Genomic DNA, 22,285 nt, shown 5'->3' with positions numbered 1-22,285 from the left:
AAAAAACACAAAAGACATCAAACATATAAATCAAAAATTCAATAAAGAAAATAGATAACCAAGGCAAATCAACATAAAAATGGTACTACCCTAAAATAAATATGATTTAAAAAACCCCAATAAAAAACTTAAAATTCCTTACAAAATTTGCAAATCGCAGCCAAAAAGTCTGCTAAAATAACAAGCAGGAAAAGCATACATGGCATGGATCATAGAATTCTTTCCATCCCTCTCTGCATGTAAATATGTGGGTGGGGGAATACAAATTTGTGCACTCCTAGGGTCAGGAGGGGAGATGAAAGGGGAAGCTTGTTCTGAATTTTATGGAGTTGCTCCTCCTATAGACTTGCACTGGCATTTTTTTGGAAGGGGATTCATTTCTCATCTACCTTCCACCAGGTGCAGAAGCTTCACTTCTACAGCACAGAAACGTTCTCCAAGTTCTCTCCCCAATCTGTAATGTAGAGCTGTTTTCTAATCCTCTACCCTATAGAATGACATGGTGACAAAATTCATCACCGTCCCCATCCTCATGGATAACCACAGTAAACCATCTCCATATCATTCTTGATGGAGAGGGGGAAGAATCCGAGTATGAATGGGCACAAACACGGACCCTCAAGCCTTGCATTGAAGATTGCTGGTGTAGAAGGACTGAGGTAGAGATAGACACTAAAGAACGACAGTCTTTGGTATCCAGAGCAGATATTGTGATGTCATAATGCCTCATTCCACCAATGCCTAAGAACCAATCACATCCGTGATGTCACAATGGGTTCATTGGCTCACATAAGAATCAGAGTATGTATGGACACAGCCACTGACCCTCAAGCCTTGCATTGAAGAATACTGGTGTAGAAGGACTGAGGTTGAGGCAGACACTAAAGAATGACACGGGATGGCTTCCCACGGTTATCTGTGGAATTTGGAACAGTGATATATTTTGTCACCGTGTTATTCTCTACCCCCACTGCCTTCCTTATTGACTGAATCCTACCTATAGTCTCTGCTGCTAGTTACAATAGAAACAGGCAAAGGGTGTGCAGAATACAAAATTGCAGATAGAGGCTTTAAACTCGGGTCATATATCTGTACGCTTTTCTCTCATTCTGCCTTCTGGAAATTAATGTAAAATTCTGCTGATGTCTGAGGAAAAAATGCCTATTGCAATCCTAACCTCCTGAGTCCCAAGCACATCTTTCAGGGCCTTCTAAACATGTGAACACAAAGTATGTGCATAGCTTAGGACTCCTTTTAAAAAGGTGCGTTAGGGCTTTAACGCGCGGAATAGCACGCGCTGAATTGCCGTGCGTGCTAGACCTTAATGCCAGCATTGAGCTGGCGTTAGTTCTAAAAGCGTAGCGTGAGTTTAGCATGCGCTAAAATCCTGCGTGCGCTAAAAACGCTAGCGCACCTTAGTAAAAGGAGCCCTTAATGTGGCCTTGCCCACACAGCAGATGTTATTTGGCAATGCACATAGCGACCAATAAGAAAACTGTATAATTACCGAACTTGTTTTCAAAGTAGAATTAGCAAAAAAAATTAAAGAAAAGATGAGGGAATTAACATCTCCTGTGTATGTATCTGTGGAATCTGCATCTTTTCCCTACAAGCTGAGCACGTGAGCAATTGCTCATATAGTCCAGGAGCATTTTTCATGGTCACTCAGAAAAATATTTGCAAATCTGGAACATTGGGGAGAAAGCCGACAGTTGCCCAGGCATGGATGGTTCGGTATGAGGTATTCTTGAAGGATACTATTGAAACAGGATATTTAGGGAATCCTAGTAGAGATGTTCCAATAATGGTGAAAGAACGCCTGGAGGGTTTAAGAGGAAAGCAGAGTAAAAGACTCAATTTTCCCTGTCTTAGCAGTCTGTAATTACAAGGAAAAAACACAATTTGAAATATTTGTATGCAAATGCTAGAAGACTAAAAAATAAAGTAGGAGAGTTAGCAAATATAGCACTGAATGATGAGGTAGATATAATAGGCATCTCAGAGACCTGGTGGAAGGAGGACAATGGGACACTGTATTACATGGGTACAAATTATGTCGCAAGGATAGAGTAGGTCAAATTGGAGGGGGGTTGCACTATATGTTAAAGAGGGAATTGAATCAAATAAAATAAACATTCTGCATGACATAGATAGTGTGGAATCCATATGGATAGAAATTCCATATGTGAAGGGAAGGAATATAAAGTTAGGGTTATACTACCATTCCCCGGGACAAAATGAGCAGACAGATGAAGGAATGTTTTCAGAGATTAGGAAAACTGGAAAATTGGGCGACGGTATAATAATGGATGATTTCAATTACTGTACTCTTACTATATTTAGAAGAAAAGCATAATTCAAATATCGCAAAAAAGATTATGCTTGACACTATGTGGAACACCAAGCTGAATCCTCTATAGCTCAATACAGATCCAAAAGATATTGCAGTTCACTTCTCCCTCCGTATTCATGGTTTCAGCATTTGCGGTTTCGATTATTCATGGTTTATACTAAGCTTGCTGGCTCCTTCCCCCAAATTACATCACCTTGCGTAGAGAAATCGCTGATTCCAAGCATTTACAGAGAAACTCACTGATTTCCAGCACTTTGTTTTGCCTCTCCTTCAGAAACAGGCCAGGTCTCCCACCATGTTATTCGAGGTTTCACCATCTTCACAATGGTTTTTAAAAGAAAACAGCAAATAACATATTAAAAAGTTATTCGCGGTTTTTCAGTATTTGCGGTTCTGTTAATCCCCTATCACAGCGAATACGGAGGGAGAAGTGTATGGCGCAGTGGGAGTGTGTGGCGCAGTGGTTAAAGCTACAGCCTCAGCACCCTGGGGTTGTGGGTTCAAACCCACGCTGCTCCTTGTGACCCTGGGCAAGTCACTTACTCTCCCTATTGCCCCAGGTACATTAGGTAGATTGTGAGCCTGCCAGGACAGACAGGGAAAAATGATTGAGTACCTGAATAAATTCATGTAAACCGTTCTGAACTCCCTTGGGAGAACGGTATAGAAAAATTGAATAAATTAAAAAATTAAATTATAATATAGTGTGCTTAATAAAGCGCAATTACTATAGAGAAAAAAGCCTCAGTTAACGCTTCATGGGCTCAAAAAAACTCTACAGATAATAATTCTGTAAATATCTCCAACAGTCTGTGTGGGTGTTTGCAGAAAGCTGTAACAGCGCAATTTGGAAGACATCAGAGAAGCCACACAGATAAGTTTGTCTCCTATACTGGAGCAGTGCTTGGTGTTATCACACATGAATTAATGTGGATGGATTGGATGCCGATTGAACCAGTGTACTTCTAAGTAAACAGTCTGTTGGAGATATTTACAGAATTATTATCTTGTAGAGGTTTGTGCTCAAGTGTTATGGAGCTGGTTGTTCTCTAGCACTGTGGAAAGCATACTTCTTTATACGTGCTATGTTTATTTTCTTGTTTTGAGCTGCAGGGCTGCTTTTACGAGGCAGGTGCCCAAGTTCCAATTTAAGAGAATACCTGTAAGTAAAAGTAGCCCTGATCACAATGCCCATTCCAGTCCAGCATTTTCCTTCCCTCAGACCAGCTGTTTCCCAGGGAAAAAATCATCATAAAGGTGCAAATTAACCATCAGTCTGAACCACTGATGACTTTGCCAGTCCTGCCCCTCAGAAATAAGGAAGGTTCACATCAGAAACAATAGGACTGGCAGAACCATTAGCAGCATAGACTAATAGCAGCTTTGTTCCTTTAAGCAGCTTTCTGCCTCCCCTATCTTCCCCCCCCCTCACCTCCCCGGGAATCAGCTTAGCTGGAAAGGAGGAGGTAAGCTGCCCTGCTAGACCAATAAGGGAGCAGGGGAGAGAGGTTAGGATGCAGCTGGACCATGAGTAACGTGACCATTTATTTTTTTCATCAAAATGGGACATCTATTAATTGTCAGTCCCTCCCCCAATCCTGCCCTAGCCCCGCCCCCAATCCCGCTCCTAATTTCTTCCATCCATTTTTCATGTACACATAATATCTTATTAATTCAAAATGGTAACCATAAAATTTAAAAACACAAAGCATACTATACGCAGAGAAAATGTTAATTATCATTTATATTTGGAGGGTTTTCAAAGATGTCAAGGCAGATGACTTTAAAATATGCAATGCCACCTCAGTAACTATACAAAAATAGACAAATATAGTGCAAAATATAGACAGCTGATATAAATTCTCAAAACTGACACATTTTGATCACTAAATTGAAAATAAAATCATTTTTCCTACCTTTGCTGTCTGGTGATTTCATGAGTCTCTGGTTGTGTTTCCTTCTGACTGTGCATCCTTTGTTTCATTTCTTTCTGCACTCAGGCCCAACAATTGTCCCTTTCTATTCCCTCCCTCCTTCCTTCCTATGTCCTTAGTGCCCACAGTGCCTCCTTCCTATGTCCTTAGTGCCCCCAGTGTCTCCTTCCTATGTCCTTAGTGCCCCTTCCTATGTCCTTATTACCCTTAGTACCTCCTTCCTTTGTCCTTAGTGCCTCTTCCCATGTCCTTAATCCCTCCAGTGCCTTTTTCCTATGTCCTTAGTGCCCCTTCCTATGTCTTTAGTGCCCCTAGTGCCTCCTTCTCATGTTCTTAGTGACCCTTCCCATGTTAGTGCCCCCAGTGCCTCCTTCCCATGTCCTTAGTGCCCCCAGTGTTCCTTCCTATATCCCCCTCACTGCCTTCCAGCCTTTGTCCCACCCCTTCCCCCAAAGCTAGCCAGCCTACCTCTCTCCCTGCTGCGCTAAAGCCAGCCTACCTGGCTCCCTCTCTCCAGTGCCGAAGCCTGCCCCCCCCCCCCCGACTGGCCCCCGCTACTGCAACCTATCCGCCGAAGCTTGGCCTACTGCTGCTTCAACCCCCCCACCCAGTCCGCTGCCGCTGCCGCCCACCGCAACTAAAGAGAAGGGAAGATCCAGGCGCCAGCCCACAAACCTTCCCGACGTCAATTCTGACGTCGGAGAGGAAGATCCGGGCAAGCCTGAGGCAGCGATTCGCTGGCCCGGAACTTCCTCTCCGATGTCAGAATTGATGTTGGGAAGAAGGTTTGGGGGGGATAAGATGGGTGGGTCCCATCCACTATAGTTTGCCCATGGCCCCATAAGTGGTTAATGCAGCCCTATATAACAGTTTATTTACTGTTGTGCCTCTCAAGGAACATTTCAGCCTAGCTGACCAGAGCACTAGATGCTGAATTTCTTTTCTGAAGGCTTTTTAAAGTCTCTCACTTTTTAGAACTGGAAATAAAATGTGACCATTTCTGGGACAAGGTGACTAAAGTCTCCAGAATAAAAAAATGAGGTTTTAATGAATTCTGTTAGAACAAACAATTTGTAATGCAGCAGTCCCCAGACTCCATCCTTTTATGTGAAAATTGAAAAAAAAAAGGTACATGTTATAACTTCTATAACTTTTTCAGACTGTTTATGGACCCATGGCATTAAAGACTGGCAATTCTCCACATTGTGGATCTGCTACTTTAGTCACCTTTTCTCAGAGATAGTCGCAAATATTCTTTCTTTTTTCTTTTTGACCTAGCCGCTGCTGCTTCCTGCTTTAATAGGCAGATGCTCAAAAGCTAATGCCAGTGCTACAGGCAATTAGCGCTGGAGTAATGCCATCATAAGTGAGTGCAGAATACTCAGAGGGCTGTAGCACAAGAGACAATGTACAGTATGCACCAAAAATTAGCACAAATAGCATGCAAATGTAGTTAATAGCGAACATGGAAAGGAGAGTCCGTCTTGTGGCTACAAAATCCAGAATGTTTTCAGTGGCTGGGGTGTCCATGTGGAATGCCTTGTCGGGACACTTAAGATTAATGTACTGACTGCATTAACTTTAAGAAATTATTAAAAACCCAGTTGTTTATTGACGCCTACATGTATATGCTGCAGAGAATATTTTAGGCTATAATTTTAAGAATTTATTACTATCCCAGCTGTCTGTAATTGCCTGTATCTAGGCAGCAGAAAAAGATGTATGTGATATTTAGATATCTTGTTTTGCATGATTGAAACAGTGGTTAGGATTTTCTATTGATAATGTAATTTTATGAATGTTTTATACTTGGAAACTGCTTAGTTTAGTCGGTATACAAAATTTTTCAATAAATAGTTCAACGGATGTTAATGAGGTCATTTCATAGTCTCTTCCAATGCTCAGAGAACAGTGCATAAAACAAAGTCACCCTTGCCGCTGAAACCCTTATGCCAGCTCGGAGCAGGAATTAGTGTTTGAAAAGAGGATTTCCTACAACTATGTCTTTAAATTCTGCTGGTCTTTATTTAGGGCTCCTTTTACTAAGGTGCGCTAGCGTTTTTAGCGCACGCAGCAGATTGGCACGTGCTAACCTTGCACTACACGGCTAGAACTAATGCCAGCTCAATGCTGGCGTTAGCGTCTAGCGCGCGCTATTCCGTGTGTTAAAGCCCTAACGCAGCTTAGTAAAAGGAGCTCTTTATTTATTTATTATTATTTTTTTTTTAATTGAAATTTATTAATGTATCCAAACAAGTATACAGGATATGGGAATTTACACAAAAAATATAGAAATATTATTTCTTAAAACAACTTAAATCAGTCATAGAAAATCAGAAATCCCATCAATCCCACATCATTGAGGAGAAATAATTATATTACATAATAACATAAAATTTAGTAATCAATAAGGGATAACACCCTTAATTTTATAGAGGCATTTAACTATTTAAACTCCTATTTTCATAGAAATTATCATAACCAAGAAAGGAAAATTCTACCCCAACTTACAAAAAGGGGGGTTACTAAGAATGTTCAAGAAAATACGGTACTCTAATTGAATAGGATCAAAAAATACGTAATCCTTATCCTGAAAAGTTATCAAACACTTACACGGAAATTTCAGAGAAAATGTGGCACCGGATTCCACTGCCTTAGATTTCAAAGCTAAAAAAGCTTTTTGTCTAAGTTGGGTTACTCTTGCCACATCTGGAAATATTTGGATTCTAGCCCTACAAAAGGAGCCCTTAATTTAGAAGAAGAAGCAAGCTCCTAAACAGTGGCAGTGAGGCGAATGTGTGCGAGTCAAAGCAAACCTGAAATTGGAAGCACATATTGGCACCTATTTGCAGCTTAAATATAAGCCGTCCAAGTAAAATAAAATTGAAAAGATTGTATTTAAAGGTGCGGAAAACAGGCGCCAATGTGTGCTACACCTTCGGGTTTGCCGTGAGCTGTGCTTACCACACAGCTCTTGTGCGCATGCGCCAGGCATGGTCCTTCCTTTCCCAGTGTTCATATAATTTGCACGCTATTAGTATTGAACATGGGAAAAGTTTATTTTGCTGCGCTGTTCTCTTGGTATTTCCCAGGGGCTGTTCCATACAGCATCGAAGTTTTGAGCTATGGCCCATTAGTTTCAGCTCAATAGGAACCTGTTTCAACTAAGCCTGTGACACCAAAACTATGTGACGATATCCTCCTCCCCTTTTTTTTTTTTTTCTTTTTTTTCTTTATAATTATACAATCTTATTTTACAAGAATTAATTCTTATTACATTGAATACAGGGAAGAAAATTTCAGCACAATAATACTTTTACAACAATCATCATGATGATAAACCCCTTCTTAGACCACATTAACAGGGGGTGACCAAAACATAAATTAGAGAGAAATTTAGAGGAATACTGCAAAGAAGAAAGGCATAATGTATCAAGCGCCCATTACTATTATTATCCCTTAATCCTTGATGATCTGCTTAACATCTAGAAATTCCTTCAGAAGGTTAGGAGAGAAAAAAACATATTTAACTCCTAAGTACCTAACCATGCATTTGCAGGGATACACCAATAAAAATGTTGCTCCAATATTTATAGTCTGTTGTCGCATTGAAAGAAATTCTTTCCTCCGTTCTTGTGTAGTCTTAGCTACATCAGGATATATCCATATTTTCCGTCCCCCAAATAATTTTTGGGAATTTTTGAAAAACAATTTCATAATCATATTCACATCCTGTTCAAAGACAAATGATACTAGTAGCGTTGCTCTGTCCATTTCAGATGTTATCCCTTGTTCCAGTAAAGCCGTCACATTTGCAAAATCTATCACATTTGTCTCCCCTTTCTAAACCAGGTATCACAGTGCTGGTCGTCAGTAGAGAAGAGATAAGAGCTCTTGGGAATCTAGTACCTGGTGTAACTAGACTCTTGCCATAAGCTCCCTCCGGAGCATCCATTTCTGGAAATCAGTGTAGATCTGGGGTCATTATGATGGCCCAAGTTATTTATTGTGAAAGAAAATAACTGTTAATGGAATTCCAGCCTCACTCAGCTTAATTTCATAATGTTTAAAATGGAGTGCAATGCTTTTTGGTAGCACAGAATTTCATGTGAAGCTGTGATTTAAGGTGTGATAACTACTTTTTCTACTTCAGACCTGATGTTTTCACTTCCCTCTGGTCTCTAGGGATATAAAATTGGAAGGTGGGCGGCAGCGGCACTCTTCCGGAGGTGTGGGCGCCAAAGAAACAATAATTGGCCTTGAAGGTGTAGAACTAGGGGCTAATGGTAAGGTAAGGAAGATTTGAAGAAGAAATACATTTCTCTTTCTGTATGGAAAATAGCCAAAGCAAATGCAGGCAGAATGTGTCGAAATACACCATGAATAGGGTGCTTCACATGTTTTGTTTTGTTTATTTTTGGTGGGCAGGTTCTACCAATTTATTGAGCCAAGTTGGCAAAACACAGCAGCCAGTTTTAAGTTCTAGCTTGCAGGGAGACTGAATTACTGACCTTTTCATGGCAGCTTCACATAGGGTTTGCAACACTGGTCATTCCAACACCACAGCCCCTCAGAGCTATGACATGATGCTTCAGGGTTTGTGCTAAACTAAGGGCTCCTTTTACTAAACTGCGCAAGCGGTTTTAGCGCGCACGCTAGACGCTAATGCCTCCATTGAGCTGGCGTTAGTTTTTCCGCGTAGCGCAGGGGTTAGCGCACGCTAAAAACGCTACCGCAGCTTAGTAAAAGGAGCCCTAAATGCTATACAATGAAAGAGATATTAAACCTCCTCAAACATGTTGGCAATATGAGTCACTTTTTTCCAGACACCTGAAGGGTTTTGGGCTAACTGAACCCCTTATGCCAAGTGTTTGTTTGGATGTTACAGAGTGTTACATCAGTAAGTGGGAACTCGTGTGAAAGGTTTTGTCCGAGTTCACCAGGGTTCAACACCGGCAAACGCACAGACGTGCTCGGCAGACATTACCCACTCACATCATTTTAAAACACTCTGTGAGCTAATCTAAAAATCTGTAATTTGTAGTGCAAAACTGCACCGCGGAGAACCAGCTTTTGATCCGTACTGCTTTGGGAGATGCCCCTGACGAAGGACAGGAAACTGGGCTCTGTAGGGCAATAAGCTGGCACCCCGCATGAAAAAAACAAAACAGCGGTTTGCAGATAAGTTCCTGTTTTTCAGCCATCTTATTAAGGGTTTAAAATTCACCAGGCTTTATACTTCTCAGGAGCTTTTCACCAATGTCATTTAAAAGCATTGTTGATTTATTTATTTCGATCCTATTTAAATTTAATTCACCACACTATATAGACACCAGGGTTTTGAATGATTGATAACAATTTTTGCATTAATTTATAGCTTAAAGAGAAAAAGAAAAGCAGTTAAAAAAAATTTTTGCACTACAAATTATAGATTTTTGGATTAGCCCACAGAGTGTTTTAAAATGATGTGAGTGGGTAATGTCTGCCGAGCACGTTTTGGCGGTGTTGAACCCTGGTGAACTCGGACAAAACCTTTCACATGAGTTCCAACTTACTGATGTAACGCTCTGTTTGTAACATCCAAACAAACACTTGGCATAAGGGGTTCAGTTAGCCCGAAACTCTTCAGGTGTCTGGAGAATAGAAAGCTGGTCTGGTTTATGGAGTTTCAAGTCATTTTGACCCCTCTCATTTAGAGTAAGGCTCTTATTTCTAGTATTGGCAATATGAGTCACTACATGCATACCCAGATTGTGAAGTGAGAGGATTTGATGAGACCAACCTATGCATGCTAACTGTTTCAAGAGTATTTTATCATTTATTTATTTATTTTTAAAATGTATACTCCACCTAAAACTAAGCGGCTTACAGAAAATACAGTATACATAAATTAACCATTCACAAACAGTATAAAAACATAAGATTAAAAAAAAATCAGACACTGAAGAGCTGTGTATGTATAAGCATGCAAATAAAAGCATTTATATTTGTAGGTCCTATCAATATTTTTTTTAATAAATCTTTATTAAGTTTCAAACTATGACAGTGCAATACAATCAAGTGGACAAAAAAATACTATATACATTGCACTATTAATTATACAAGTAATACATATAACAATCATTTTCTCCCACCCTCCTCCCAAATGTTAATACAATAAGACATAGTATGTAATTGTAGTATTAAATTAAGTAATTTTAATCTTCAAGGTACATTTCCCTCCCCCTCCCTCCCACCCTGGATGTGTAAAGGTATCTAAGAAGAAGAGAGAAGAGATACATGATAATTATTGCAAATTAACAAATTTAGTCAATGGGCTCCACACTATATAAATATGAGAGAATGAATGCGGAATGTTGGGGGTTTAGTAGCTCATTTAATAAAGTTAATATCAATATTTTTTTAAAGTCCTCAGTGCAAGGTGGAATAGTCCAAGTGTTGTTCTGCCACATACACTGCTCCTGTGTGATTGGCTGACATGTTCCCATCTTTAACTGTTGCACTTTGTGATTGGCTGAATAAAGCCTAGTGCTTCATAATGGGCAGATGCATTCTGCAGCCGGTGACAGAAGCAGGCATTCGATCAGCTGCTTAATGAGGCTGACAGAATTGAAACTGTTGAGCCTCATTTTCCCAGTCTGATCACACACACAGCTGGTCCACGTTGATGCTAATGCCAAGTGGAACATCAAGAAGAAAAAATAAAAAAAAAAATATATATATATATACAAAGTGTCAATATTTTAAGAAGTAAGCCTTTGTTTTAGTATAGGGTAGCATTTTAACCATATTATCCTTTTCCAGGGGTAAAAGGTTCTTGTGTAGCAGGCTAGAAAATTCATGAAGTATGATTTTTGTCTTGTGTGGGGAGTTTTTCCTGTTCAGAAATGATCCCATGACTTTGGGTTTCCAAACAGATGTAGTTTTAATTTCAGTGTTTTTGTATAGCTGTAAATATCATGTAAGACCTAATGGTTTTCACTAGTGGAATAAAATTCTATCTGCAGGTCTTGATGTGATTTCATAGTTCCATTAGTTACAGCACATCCATTCTGGTTTCTTCTGCCTAGACTGTTTCTTACACCCAGTTTATGTATCCAACGAATGCCTTGAGTGCACGGAGAAATACGATAGATTCTGCCTCCTCCTTTTGCCAGTTTCGCAACACAAGTTATCGCAGCCTTATCTTTGGCAGGGCCAATAGCACCCAAGGGAGTATCGAGACAGGTAATTCTACCATTTTGCAAACTCCTCTTTAAGCTGTGTGGTTTTGTGGTAGCCTGAAGTGAACTTATAAGAAGAGGTTTCCAATTTGCTATGAGCTTTTTCCTCTAAAGAGGGCACCTTTCCACAAGTTGATATAGTTGTGTGTCACAAACTTTTTTCAACTAAACTCAGGGCCACGTCTAGAGGGCCTCCAAGCACGGACATTGACCGATGAGGTCACACACATAGGCTCAGAGGCCCTCCTGATGTGGACCTTAGCTCAGGGGCCTTCTAAAACCAAACTGTCGGGTTTTGGAAATCCCTCCATTGCTGGGAGAGGTGGGGGGACAGAGAGAAGGAGAGGCGCCTGTACTTGTGCCAGCAGCGACAGGCTCGTATCTCACTGCAGCACACCCGGAATCTCACTGCGGTACACTATTGTGCCATGGCACACAGTTTACGATTCACTGATGTACTTTATGGTAAATGCTTAGTTAGCTGCTTTTCCACACTGGTCGTGCCATGGGGATCGTAAGTTTAATGCCCCTTAGTCACAACATACTTCAGTGTCACAATGAATGCTAACCGACACACTGAAGTGGTGAATCTCACTCTTGTCACTTTGGACTTCAGTTTTTGAGCCGGTACAATAATTGTAATTTTTCATTGTTTTCTTTTTAATTTTAAAAAAAACCAAACACTCAAGAAGAAGCATATAGGCACTAAGAGGGCAGTGTATAACAGTGTGCCTATACTGAGCTGCCAAGAATGCATGTAAATGAGCAAAATGCCCCCATATACAGTACATGCATACGTTCGCACACACATGTATAAATGCCAGTATTGCAGCTTTGCTCTGTTCCTTAAATTGGCGCGGAAATGCGATGTCATGTAGTTTCAAGATAAGGTACAGGGCGAAAATGCATGAATTATAGGGCTACATTATAATAGGAGTTAACTTTGCGATTAATGCATTTAATCGTATCTTTTTTTTACAAAAGGAATCACATTGCAGCGTCTCTTGTCTCCTCTAAATATCTCTTCTGCCCCCAAGCCGTCCTCCATAATTCAACATCTTTCCTCCCATCTGTGAGTCAATCATTACCCCTCGCACTATTCGATTTTAAAGGTGCTCTTCTATTTTTCCTCACCAGTGGCAGTGTTCCACATATGCTGCCTGCACCATGTCTGAAGCTTTCGCTCTGACCCATCCTTCTCGGGCAGAAATAGGAAGTGTTGTCAAAGTAGGGAAAGCTTTGGAGCAGGCCACAGGCAGCATATGTGCAGCATTGCTACTGGTAAGGATCAACAGAAGACAGGTAGGATGGTTTGGAGGGGGGGTGCAGATGCTGAAACTTGGGGTGGAGGGAGGGGGATGAATGGACAAGAGAGGGAGAGATGTTGAATCTGAGGATGGTAGGAAGGAAGATTCATTCCTGTAGAGAGGGGAATGGGATTTGATATACTGCTTTCCTGTGACTGCAATCAAAGTAGTTTACAGTAGATATTATGTGCAAGTTCTTATTTTGTACCTGGGGCGATGGAAGGTTAAATGACTTGCCTAGAGTCACAAGGAGCTGCAGTGATATAAATGCTCACACCTAAAATATACATACTGTACATATTTCTGCTGCCACACTAGTATTTTTGGGGTTTGCTGTTCAGTATCTTCAAATCCATCATCCACAATCATAGTACAAATTATTTGAGTGCTTCACTCCTTTTGTGTGTTTTCACAACTCTCCCTACCAGTTACCACGGACTTTTTAATTACAAACATCTAAGGTTTTTAAACAAAAGTGTCTCTGCATTGGCACATGCCTTCTGGTGCAGGTTGATTTTTTTTTTTTGCACCAACTAATGTTTCTGTTACTAGAAAATCAAATTTCATATGCAAAGTTGTATAACCATTCTGAAAAAGATAGATCATTACATTCTCCTGTCAGTGCCTGTAACAAAATTAGTGTTCTCTGCTTAGAAGGGTATATTGCAGCAATTCTGTGCATTGCACTCACACTCTGTCTTTTGATGTTTACTTTGGCCTCTATTCTGTAAATGCCATCTTAAATCCTAGGCTCCATTTGGCGCATTTGTCAATCAACCGCTGGGCGCCGTTTATAGAATCTTGCCTAGTGGCACCTAAGCATTCTTAGACATTAGTAGGCATTGAATCCTTAGGCGCACCGCTATTTAGGCCAGGATTTTCTTGGCCTAAATGAGTCAATCCTCTTCCAAACTCTGCCCTGAATCTACCCCTAACCATACCTACTTGCTGTGTAGGGGCCAGTAGGCACCTTGGTGTAGACGCCTACCTTGAAGTGGTAGGCACCTACTGGCAGATTAATTGTTTTTTTTTTAAATTGGGTTTTAATGGTGCTTTCAATTATTGGTGCTGATTAAGCTAAGGGCCTGGTTCGGCTAGGTCAGCGGTCTCAAACACGCGGCCCCCCAGGGACTATTTTGCGCCCCGTGATCTGTCCTCTCCACTTCACAAGTTTTCTGATTGTGGAGAGGACAATTGCGTACAGACCGCAACTGCTGTAATTGGACTTGCAGAAGTCTCTCTGGAGGGAATGTCAGCAAATGGCTCGCGGTTTGCCTAAAGCAGGGGTCCCCAATCTGCTTCCCTTCCCATCTCACTGCCCTCCCCCAAGCCACCGCAATCGGGGAACAGGCCAGCGCCAAGGTCTTAGCTCCCCCTGCTTATCTTCCCCAGCTCGGAGCCGACCAATTCTCACCACCCGACGTCAATTCTAACGTCGGGGAGGAAGTTCCGGGCTAGCCAATCACTGCCTGACTGGGCCGGAACTTCCTCTCCGACGTTAGAATTGACATCGGATGGCGAGAATTGGTCGGCCCCGCGCTGGGGGAAGATAAGCAGGGAGAGCTAAGACCTCGGCGCTGGCGGCCTGTTCCCCAGTGGTAGTGTCTTGGGGAGGGCAGGGAGAAATAAAGAAAGAAAGGGGGGGCAGGGAGACAGAAAGAAAGAAGGGAGATGGGACACAGACAGAAAGGGGCATGGAGAGAGAAAGACAGAAAGAAAGGGCGGGCATGGAGAAAGAAAAAAAGAAAGAAAGGGGGCATGGAGAGAGAGAGAAAGAAAGAATGGGGCAGGGTGAAAGAAATAAAAAGTTGGGGGAGGGAAGGAGACAGATGCCAGACCAGGGGAAAGGAAGGAAGAAAGGAGGGAGAGAAAGGAAAGAAAGAGATGTTAGACCATGGAAATAGGGACGGAAGAAGAGAGAGATAGAAGGGAAGGTAAGACATGGAAACGTAGATTTTGAAAAGAAAGCAGAAAAATTGAATATTAAGTTAAGGCCAAATATGGATGCAAGGCAGAAAGTGGAGAGAAAAACAGTCAAAGGACAAGAAATACCCTGGAAACATAGATAAAAGCATAGAAAAATAAAGTCACCAACCAACAAAGGTAGGGAAAATGATTTTATTTTCAATATAGTGATTGAAACGTGTCAGTTTTGAGAAAGGAAAGATATTAAACTTTAAATGTGAGGGCTGTAGTAAAAATAGGGTACTTGGAGGGCCGCAGAAAAAATAGTTAATGACAATTTTGCATAAGGTAAAACTCTTTATAGTTTATAAATCTTTCCTTTAACTGTTAAAGGAAAGATTTATAAACTATAAAGAGTTTTACCTCATGCAAAGTTGTCATTTCTTAAGACATTAACTATTTTTTCTGCAGCCCTCCATGTACCTACAAACCCAAAATGTGGCCCCACTAAGGGTTTGAGTTTGAGACCACTGGGCTAGGTGTACCTAACTGAAGGCATCTTTTATAGAATCAGGGCCTTTATCTCCACTTTTTTTTTTTCTTTCATACCTAGTTTCCAGTCAAGACCTCAGAAATTTAGAGAAATGACTGAAGGCCAAATTCTCCAAACACCGTCCCGAAGTTAGGCGGCGGTAGGCGTCCTACCACCGTCTAACAAACCATTCGGGACACATGGTTTATTTGAAGGTTTTTTAAATGCAGGTGCCATTCTTAGGCCCCTGTCTCGTGTCTACGGAGATGCATAAGGTTACTTTTATTTATTTATTTAAAAAATGTCTATACCGGTTTGCATGAATTGCATACATAAATTGTAAAAGAATCTAATAAAACAAACAAACAGTCATAAAAGCATATCTGCAAAATAGCAGCAAAAGTTTAAATAAAAAGATCATGAATAATTCTTCAACTAAACCAGAGAACAATTACTGACTATAAAAAGGCATCTACAAATGATTGTGTCTTTAGCAATTTTCTAAACAGGCCCCTTTCACAACAATTTCATATTTGGCCCACAAGGGAGTTCCATATTTTAATTCCTGCACAACAGAAAGTCATTTTACCAGTCTCGGGTTAGCATTCGTTTTCAATAAAAAGTCTTAATACCCCGAATACCTTACTTCTTCCTGACTCACCGATACTACCTGATCTACTCTTTACCTTCACTAGAAATGACCAATGATCTTCTTTTGTAACCCACCTTCTATAACTCTTTCAGAATCCGCCTTGAACTGTAAGGTAATGGCGGAATAGAAATCTCTAATGCAGTGGCGTACCTAGGGTATGTGGCACCCGGGGCCCATCATTTTTTGACACCCCCCCCCCCCCCCTCATGTAAAATGTTTTTTTTTTTTTTTTTTTGCAATAACCATGAAATGGAATAAATGGTCAGAATAGAAACAGGCAGTGAAAATTTTCTTTTTTCTTTTTTTTTTTTTTTTCCAAAGTATTTTTATTGAGAATGGCAAAAGGTCCAGACAAGCAACCATGGTCTGTACAGAAACTTATACATTATCAAAAAGAACACAGAATGAGAGTAACAGCAACAACAAGCATGAACAAGCCTCTCCCAAGAGAAAATTGCCAATGAGAGGCATAGCAATACACAACAAAAGGCCAAAACTTGGGGCAAGCAAACAAATCCCACCCCAGAACCCACAAGAATAATAAGCCGGACTAGACCCTCAGCCATATTTTATAATGAAAAAAACCCCCACAAGCAACAACACCCAGACCGCTCACCAGACACACCAATCCGCACAACAAGCACCCAAGAAACACCCAGCCACCACCCAGACAAAACTACCAGACACACCTACCCCACCAAGCCCAGACCCAACCCCCCCTCCCCAGAGAGTGCAAGCGCAAAGTGGACCGTGAAAAGGGCAGCTGCAGAAGTGGAAAGCCCCAGATAAGTAGGTTAGCTAAAGAAAGCCCACAGATAGAAGAAATCAGGATAACAGAAGTTCCAACAAATGCTCCCACAGAAAATTTTCTTTTATTGAACCTCATTTATGTAACCATTATTCCAAACATAACATAACATAAATTATGTCTGAATTGTCATGACATCAGAAGTACATATGGAGTAGTTGCAGGTGATGCTTGGGACAGTTCTGATTATGTTAGTTTGGTTTTATGTGTTTTTTTAATAGAAGGGTTTTTATTTCTTTTTTTAAGGTTTTGTAGTTTGTGGTCGAGGTCAATAGGTTGTAGAGTTGGGGGTCAAGTGTTGCAGCTCGAATGGCTAGGAGGTTGTCGAACAGTTTTTTTCTTTTGACGTTTTTGGTTGGAGGGTGTGTGAATGGTGCGTGAGTTCTCCTATGTCTGTTTGAAGTGGATTGAATTATTTAGCTGAAGAAATTAGTTACCCCCCCCCCCATTCCACACACATTAATTCTCTTCCATTTTTGTTCCCATTATAAAAAAACACTGATAAGTTCCCAGGAAAAAAATACATTAAAATAAGAAGTGAAAACAAAGGCCCCTACAGATGAGAACATAACATAAGAATAGCCTAACTGGGTCACACCAATGGTCCATCATGCCCAGTAGCCCATTCTCATGGTAGCCAATAGTGCTGCCCGATTCAGAGAAAAATATTTCATTCGATCCGATTCACCCTGTTGAATCGATTTTTCGATTAGATTCACTGTTAATGACACCGCTTTTTAAGTTTAAACAAAGTATAACAATAAATTTCACAACAACAATAAATTTCACAAAGTACTTAAAAAAAAAAAATCACATTTTTCCATTAAAGCAGTTCTGGAGACATTTGCTTGAACAGTCTTTTTTCCCAGTCCATAAGCAAGCAATATGAAAAAGATTTCCTTAATTATCTACTCAAACATTTTTGCTATTTACTTTCATTGTACCTATACTATTATTCAGTAGAAAAAATGGACTTAACTGTGCAGGAAATGAATCTCCTCATACACCCACCATATAGTGCAAAAATGTGCAAAGGTCTGTTTTTTTCTTTCGATCACTACATAGCCTAATGCCACACAAGCAGCGCTGTTACAAACATATTCTGAAGGTCAATGCTAAGGTTGACAAAGTTTCCTTCCTTGGACCAGAAGGAGATACTGACAAACCACTGGAAGAGATTCTAAAACAACTACCCAGAAATAACACCCAAAGACCCACTCAGTGTGTGAACCAGTTGAGTGGAGTGGACTAACTGGGGGTGGAAATGGGCCCAGAGTTTGCTCAGCAGAATTTCCCAGACTACCTCTTCCTCTCAACACACTGACATGCTACCACCACCACCAACACTAGGAACACCTCACCGAGTATGCCAGCAATGCTTATAAACTTTATAAAACACATTATTATATTTTCTTATAAAGCATATATTTTAACTGAACTCAGCCTTGCCATTCACAAAAATAGAAAAGTTCCCATTTCAAGCTGTCTCATGTACACTTTTCAAATCTAACATATTGTAATCACAAAACAGAAAATAAAATTATTTTTTCTACCTTTTGTTCTCTGATCAATATTCAAATCTTGTTGGTCCCAGGCTCTTGTTGTCTTGCTTGCCAGGGTCTCCTTTCTCCGTGCTAACCATCCGTCTGCCATCTCTGTTCTCCCCTTCCGTTTCCCTTCCCTCTCCCGGAGATCTGGCATCTTTCCTTTTTTTTGTCTCCATCCACAGATTCACCTTTTCTCAACTCCCCACCACCCCAGGATCCACCATCTCTCCCTTTCTGTTCCCAACTATCCTCCTATCCAGTATCTCTATCCCCCCTCCACACCATCCCCTGTTTCCAAGTTCTCTCCCTTTCTGTTCCTTCCCTCCCTAAATCCCATTATGCACCATCTCTCTCCCACTCCTCTGTTTTTAGACCCATTATTTCTAACCCCCAAAGTCTGGCATATGCATGTATCTTTGAACCCCCCCTTCCCTCTCTCCCTCTGTGTACTTTTACACCAGGACCCCCCTCCCCCGAAGGTCTGTCCCCCCTCCGAAGGGCTACACCCCACCCCTGAAGACCTGCACCCCCGAAGGACTTTACCTCCCACCCGAAGGTCTGTCCCCCTCTGAAGGCCTAAACCCCACCCCTGAAGGACTGCACCCCCCCCCGAAGGCCTGCACTCCCTTGAAGGTCTGCACCCCCCCGAAGGCCTGTCCCCCCCTTGAAGGCCTGTCCCACCCCCTTGTAGGCCTGTCCCCCCTTTAAGGCCTGCCTGCCTGCCTTTCCCCCCCTTGAAGGCCTGTCTCCCCCTTGAAGGCCTGCACCCCCCTTGAAGGCCTGCACCCCCCCTTGAAGGCCTGTCCCCCCCCTTGTAGGCCTGTCCCCCCCCCCTTGTAGGCCTGTCCCCCCCTTGAAGGCCTGCCTGCCTTTCCCCCCTTGAAGGTCTGCACCCCCCCGAAGGCCTGTCCCCCCCTTGAAGGCCTGTCCCACCCCCTTGTAGGCCTGTCCCCCCTTTAAGGCCTGCCTGCCTGCCTTTCCCCCCCTTGAAGGCCTGTCTCCCCCTTGAAGGCCTGCACCCCCCTTGAAGGCCTGCACCCCCCCTTGAAGGCCTGCACCCCCCCTTGAAGGCCTGTCCCCCCCCTTGTAGGCCTGTCCCCCCCCTTGTAGGCCTGTCCCCCCCCCTTGTAGGCCTGTCCCCCCCCCTTGTAGGCCTGTCCCCCCCTTGAAGGCCTGTCCCCCCCTTGAAGGCCTGCCTGCCTTTCCCCCCTTGAAGGCCTGCACCCCCTTGAAGGTCTGCACCCCCCCAAAGGCCTACACCCCCCCCGAAGGTCTGCACCCCCCTGAAGGCCTGCCTGCCCCCCTTGAAGGCCTGCACCCCTTGAATGTCTGCACCCCCCCCCCCGAAGGCCTGTCCCCCCTTGAAGGCCTGCCTGCCTGCCTGTCACCCCCTCCCCCTTGAAAGCCTGCTTGCCTGCCCGCCCGCCCCACCCTGAAGGCCTGATGCCCCGACCCACCCCGAAGGACCGCTCGCCCCCCTGGCCTCCCCGCACCACCTATGAACAGCCGCAGCAGGATCGCGAAGTCAGCGTCGGGTACCAGCCCTAAGGGGGTGTTCCCGGCCTTGCCGTTCAGTCCCCCGCCCCCCCCGAAGGACCGCTCGCCCCCCTGGCCTCCCCGCACCACCTATGAACAGCCGCAGCAGGATCGCGAAGTCAGCGTCAGCGATCCCTGCTGCTTCCTGCGCCACGGTCCCGCCCCTCCTCTGATGTCAGAGGAGGGGCGGGATCGCGTCGTAGGAAGCAGCGCAGGGATGCTGACGCTGACTTCGCGATCCTGCTGCGGCTGTTCATAGGTGGTGCGGGGAGGCCAGGGGGGCGAGCGGTCCTTCGGGGGTGGCGGGGGACTGAACGGCAAGGCCGGGAACACCCCCTTAGGGCTGGTACCCGGGGCGGCCCGCCCCCCCCCCCCCCCCCTAGGTACGCCACTGCTCTAATGTAATGTAATAAAAGCTTAATTCTCGGAACATAATGATCTGCTTGGTAAATAACTAAACATATTATTTTTAAACAATTCTGTTAACATTCCATACAAGAAGTGGTGTCAGATCATTACCACTTTATATTGTACTAGTGTTTTAGCCTGTTACATTAACGGGTGCTAGTAGATATATATATAAAATGTTATTTTAGTGTTAGTAATGAAGTGGGACTTGTGCTAAAACTGCAAGAGCTACTGATGAAATCATTTCCTCTAAAGAGGCAATTTTAGCAGTTTTGAACCGGTGTCCCAGTCCTCCTTAAAAGGCCACCTCGGCGGCGATGACTCCCGCCCGCGTGCCCAGAGGTCGGCGCGCGCAAGCCCCAACGGCTCCCTTTGGCCGCGCTCGCACCCCGCGTCTCTTCCTCCTCATCGACATGGCGGGCCCATCGCCGCCTCCCCCCCCCTGGCCCCGGCGCCGATCCCAGGCGCCGGCACTACCAGGAATGGATCCTAGACACCATCGACTCGCCGAACTGGAGCGCATCTGAACTTTGTCTGGCCGTGCGTGGTAAGCGCGCATGCGCACTCTGCCGACCACGGAACTACAGATCAGGCAACACGGCGGTGAGAGTGCACATGCGCGCTTAGCGTTTTATTATAAGAGATTCTGCAAACAACTGGTAACCAGTGCAGTTGTTGGAGATAGGGCAAAATATGCCGGTGTGCGTGGTTTGTACTGGAATTGACCTTAGGCTTTCTTAGGCCTCCCTATGCGCCTCTGGAGACGCGAGACCAGCACCTTAAAAGTAGGCCTTTAAAATGCGGGCCTACATTTAAAAAAAAAAAAAAAAAGACGCAATTCTGGATGCAGTGCCTGCTGGTGATTGACATGTGGCAGGCGCCACTTCCAGAATCAAGCCCTGAGGTGCCTTTCCCTTATCTTGAGGATTAAGTCCGCCTGTTGAATATGACCTTCCTGCTTATGTTCTTATGTTCTTATGACAGTGATGACACTCCTGGCCATTTAAATTACTTGTGCAGAGCTATCTGGGCATATTCAGCAGCACTTAGCTGGAAATTTCTGCTGAATATCTCTTCTAATCCCCATGCCAAAACTGTCTAGTTTATGGGTGGTGTGTGTGCAAAAACGGGGGCAGGGAAGAAACATAAGGGCCTTGTTATCAAAATGTGGTAAAAAGTGTCCTTAGCGTGTGGTTATGCAGGTCATTCTCACGCTAAAGCCATTTTTATCACATGGGTAAAATGGCTACTTTTTCTATTTTTTTTTTTTTTAAAGTAATGGCCATATGCTAATTTTCCCATTAGCGCACATGCCCTTAGTGACACCTGTTTCATAGGCGGTAACGACTCGCACACGAATCTTTCCCTTCCCTTGTTTAAAAGAAGACTGAAAACCACCTTTTTGATATAGCCTTCAATCCATAACTCTATTCCCCACAGCCCAGGTTAACCGTTCCCTTTAATTATATCCATGACATCCTTTTGTCTGTCTTGTCTGTTTAGATTATAAGCTTCTTCAAGCAGGGATTGTCTTCTTTGTGACTCTGTACATTGCTGCGTACATCGGGTAGCGCTAATTGGTTAGTATAGAATATTGTAGCTGCACACACTAATTAGTGCAGAACACGACTACTGACCACCCTTAGTGCTAAAAATAAAATACAATTTTTTAGCAAGTAAATTGGATGGCATGCCTCTTTAAAATAGTGCTCAAGACATATTTACGTAAGTTACATCTTTTTCTAAACTTCATGCCTAGTTAGTTAAATACTAAAGTTACACTTCCCCCTCAATATTCGCGGGAGTTAGGGGAAGAGCCGGCCCGCGAAGATTAAAAAAACGAAAATAACTTTTAGGGCCAGCTCTGACCCACCCTGCCTCCCTCCTGCGTCCCAGACCTTCACCAGACCTTACCTAAGAACAGAAGAATAGCCTTACTGGGTCAGACCAATGGTCCATCAAGCCCAGTAGCCCGTTCTCACAGTGGCCAATCCAGGTCACTAGTACCTGGCCAAAACCCAAGGTGTAGCAATATTCCATGCTATCAATGCAGGGTAAGTAGCAATATTCCATGCTATCA

The 22,285-nt window shown here is 43.1% G+C and overlaps 1 protein-coding gene across 1 annotated transcript in view; it reads left to right on the top strand.

Moving 5' to 3' along the window:
- CABLES1 (Cdk5 and Abl enzyme substrate 1) overlaps positions 1-22,285 on the top strand; it is a 213,618-nt gene that overhangs the window by 169,878 nt on the left and 21,455 nt on the right. The window contains exons 5-6 of the mRNA XM_033933899.1: positions 8,473-8,578; positions 11,358-11,514. Coding sequence (XP_033789790.1) covers positions 8,473-8,578; positions 11,358-11,514 — 263 coding nt within the window. The remainder of the gene's footprint in view (positions 1-8,472; positions 8,579-11,357; positions 11,515-22,285) is intronic.

The sequence above is a fragment of the Geotrypetes seraphini genome, chromosome 2 (assembly GCF_902459505.1).
Source record: "Geotrypetes seraphini chromosome 2, aGeoSer1.1, whole genome shotgun sequence".
Taxonomy (NCBI): domain Eukaryota; kingdom Metazoa; phylum Chordata; class Amphibia; order Gymnophiona; family Dermophiidae; genus Geotrypetes; species Geotrypetes seraphini.
Note: the sequence above shows the minus strand (reverse complement) of the source record. Positions and strands in the feature narration are given on the sequence as shown.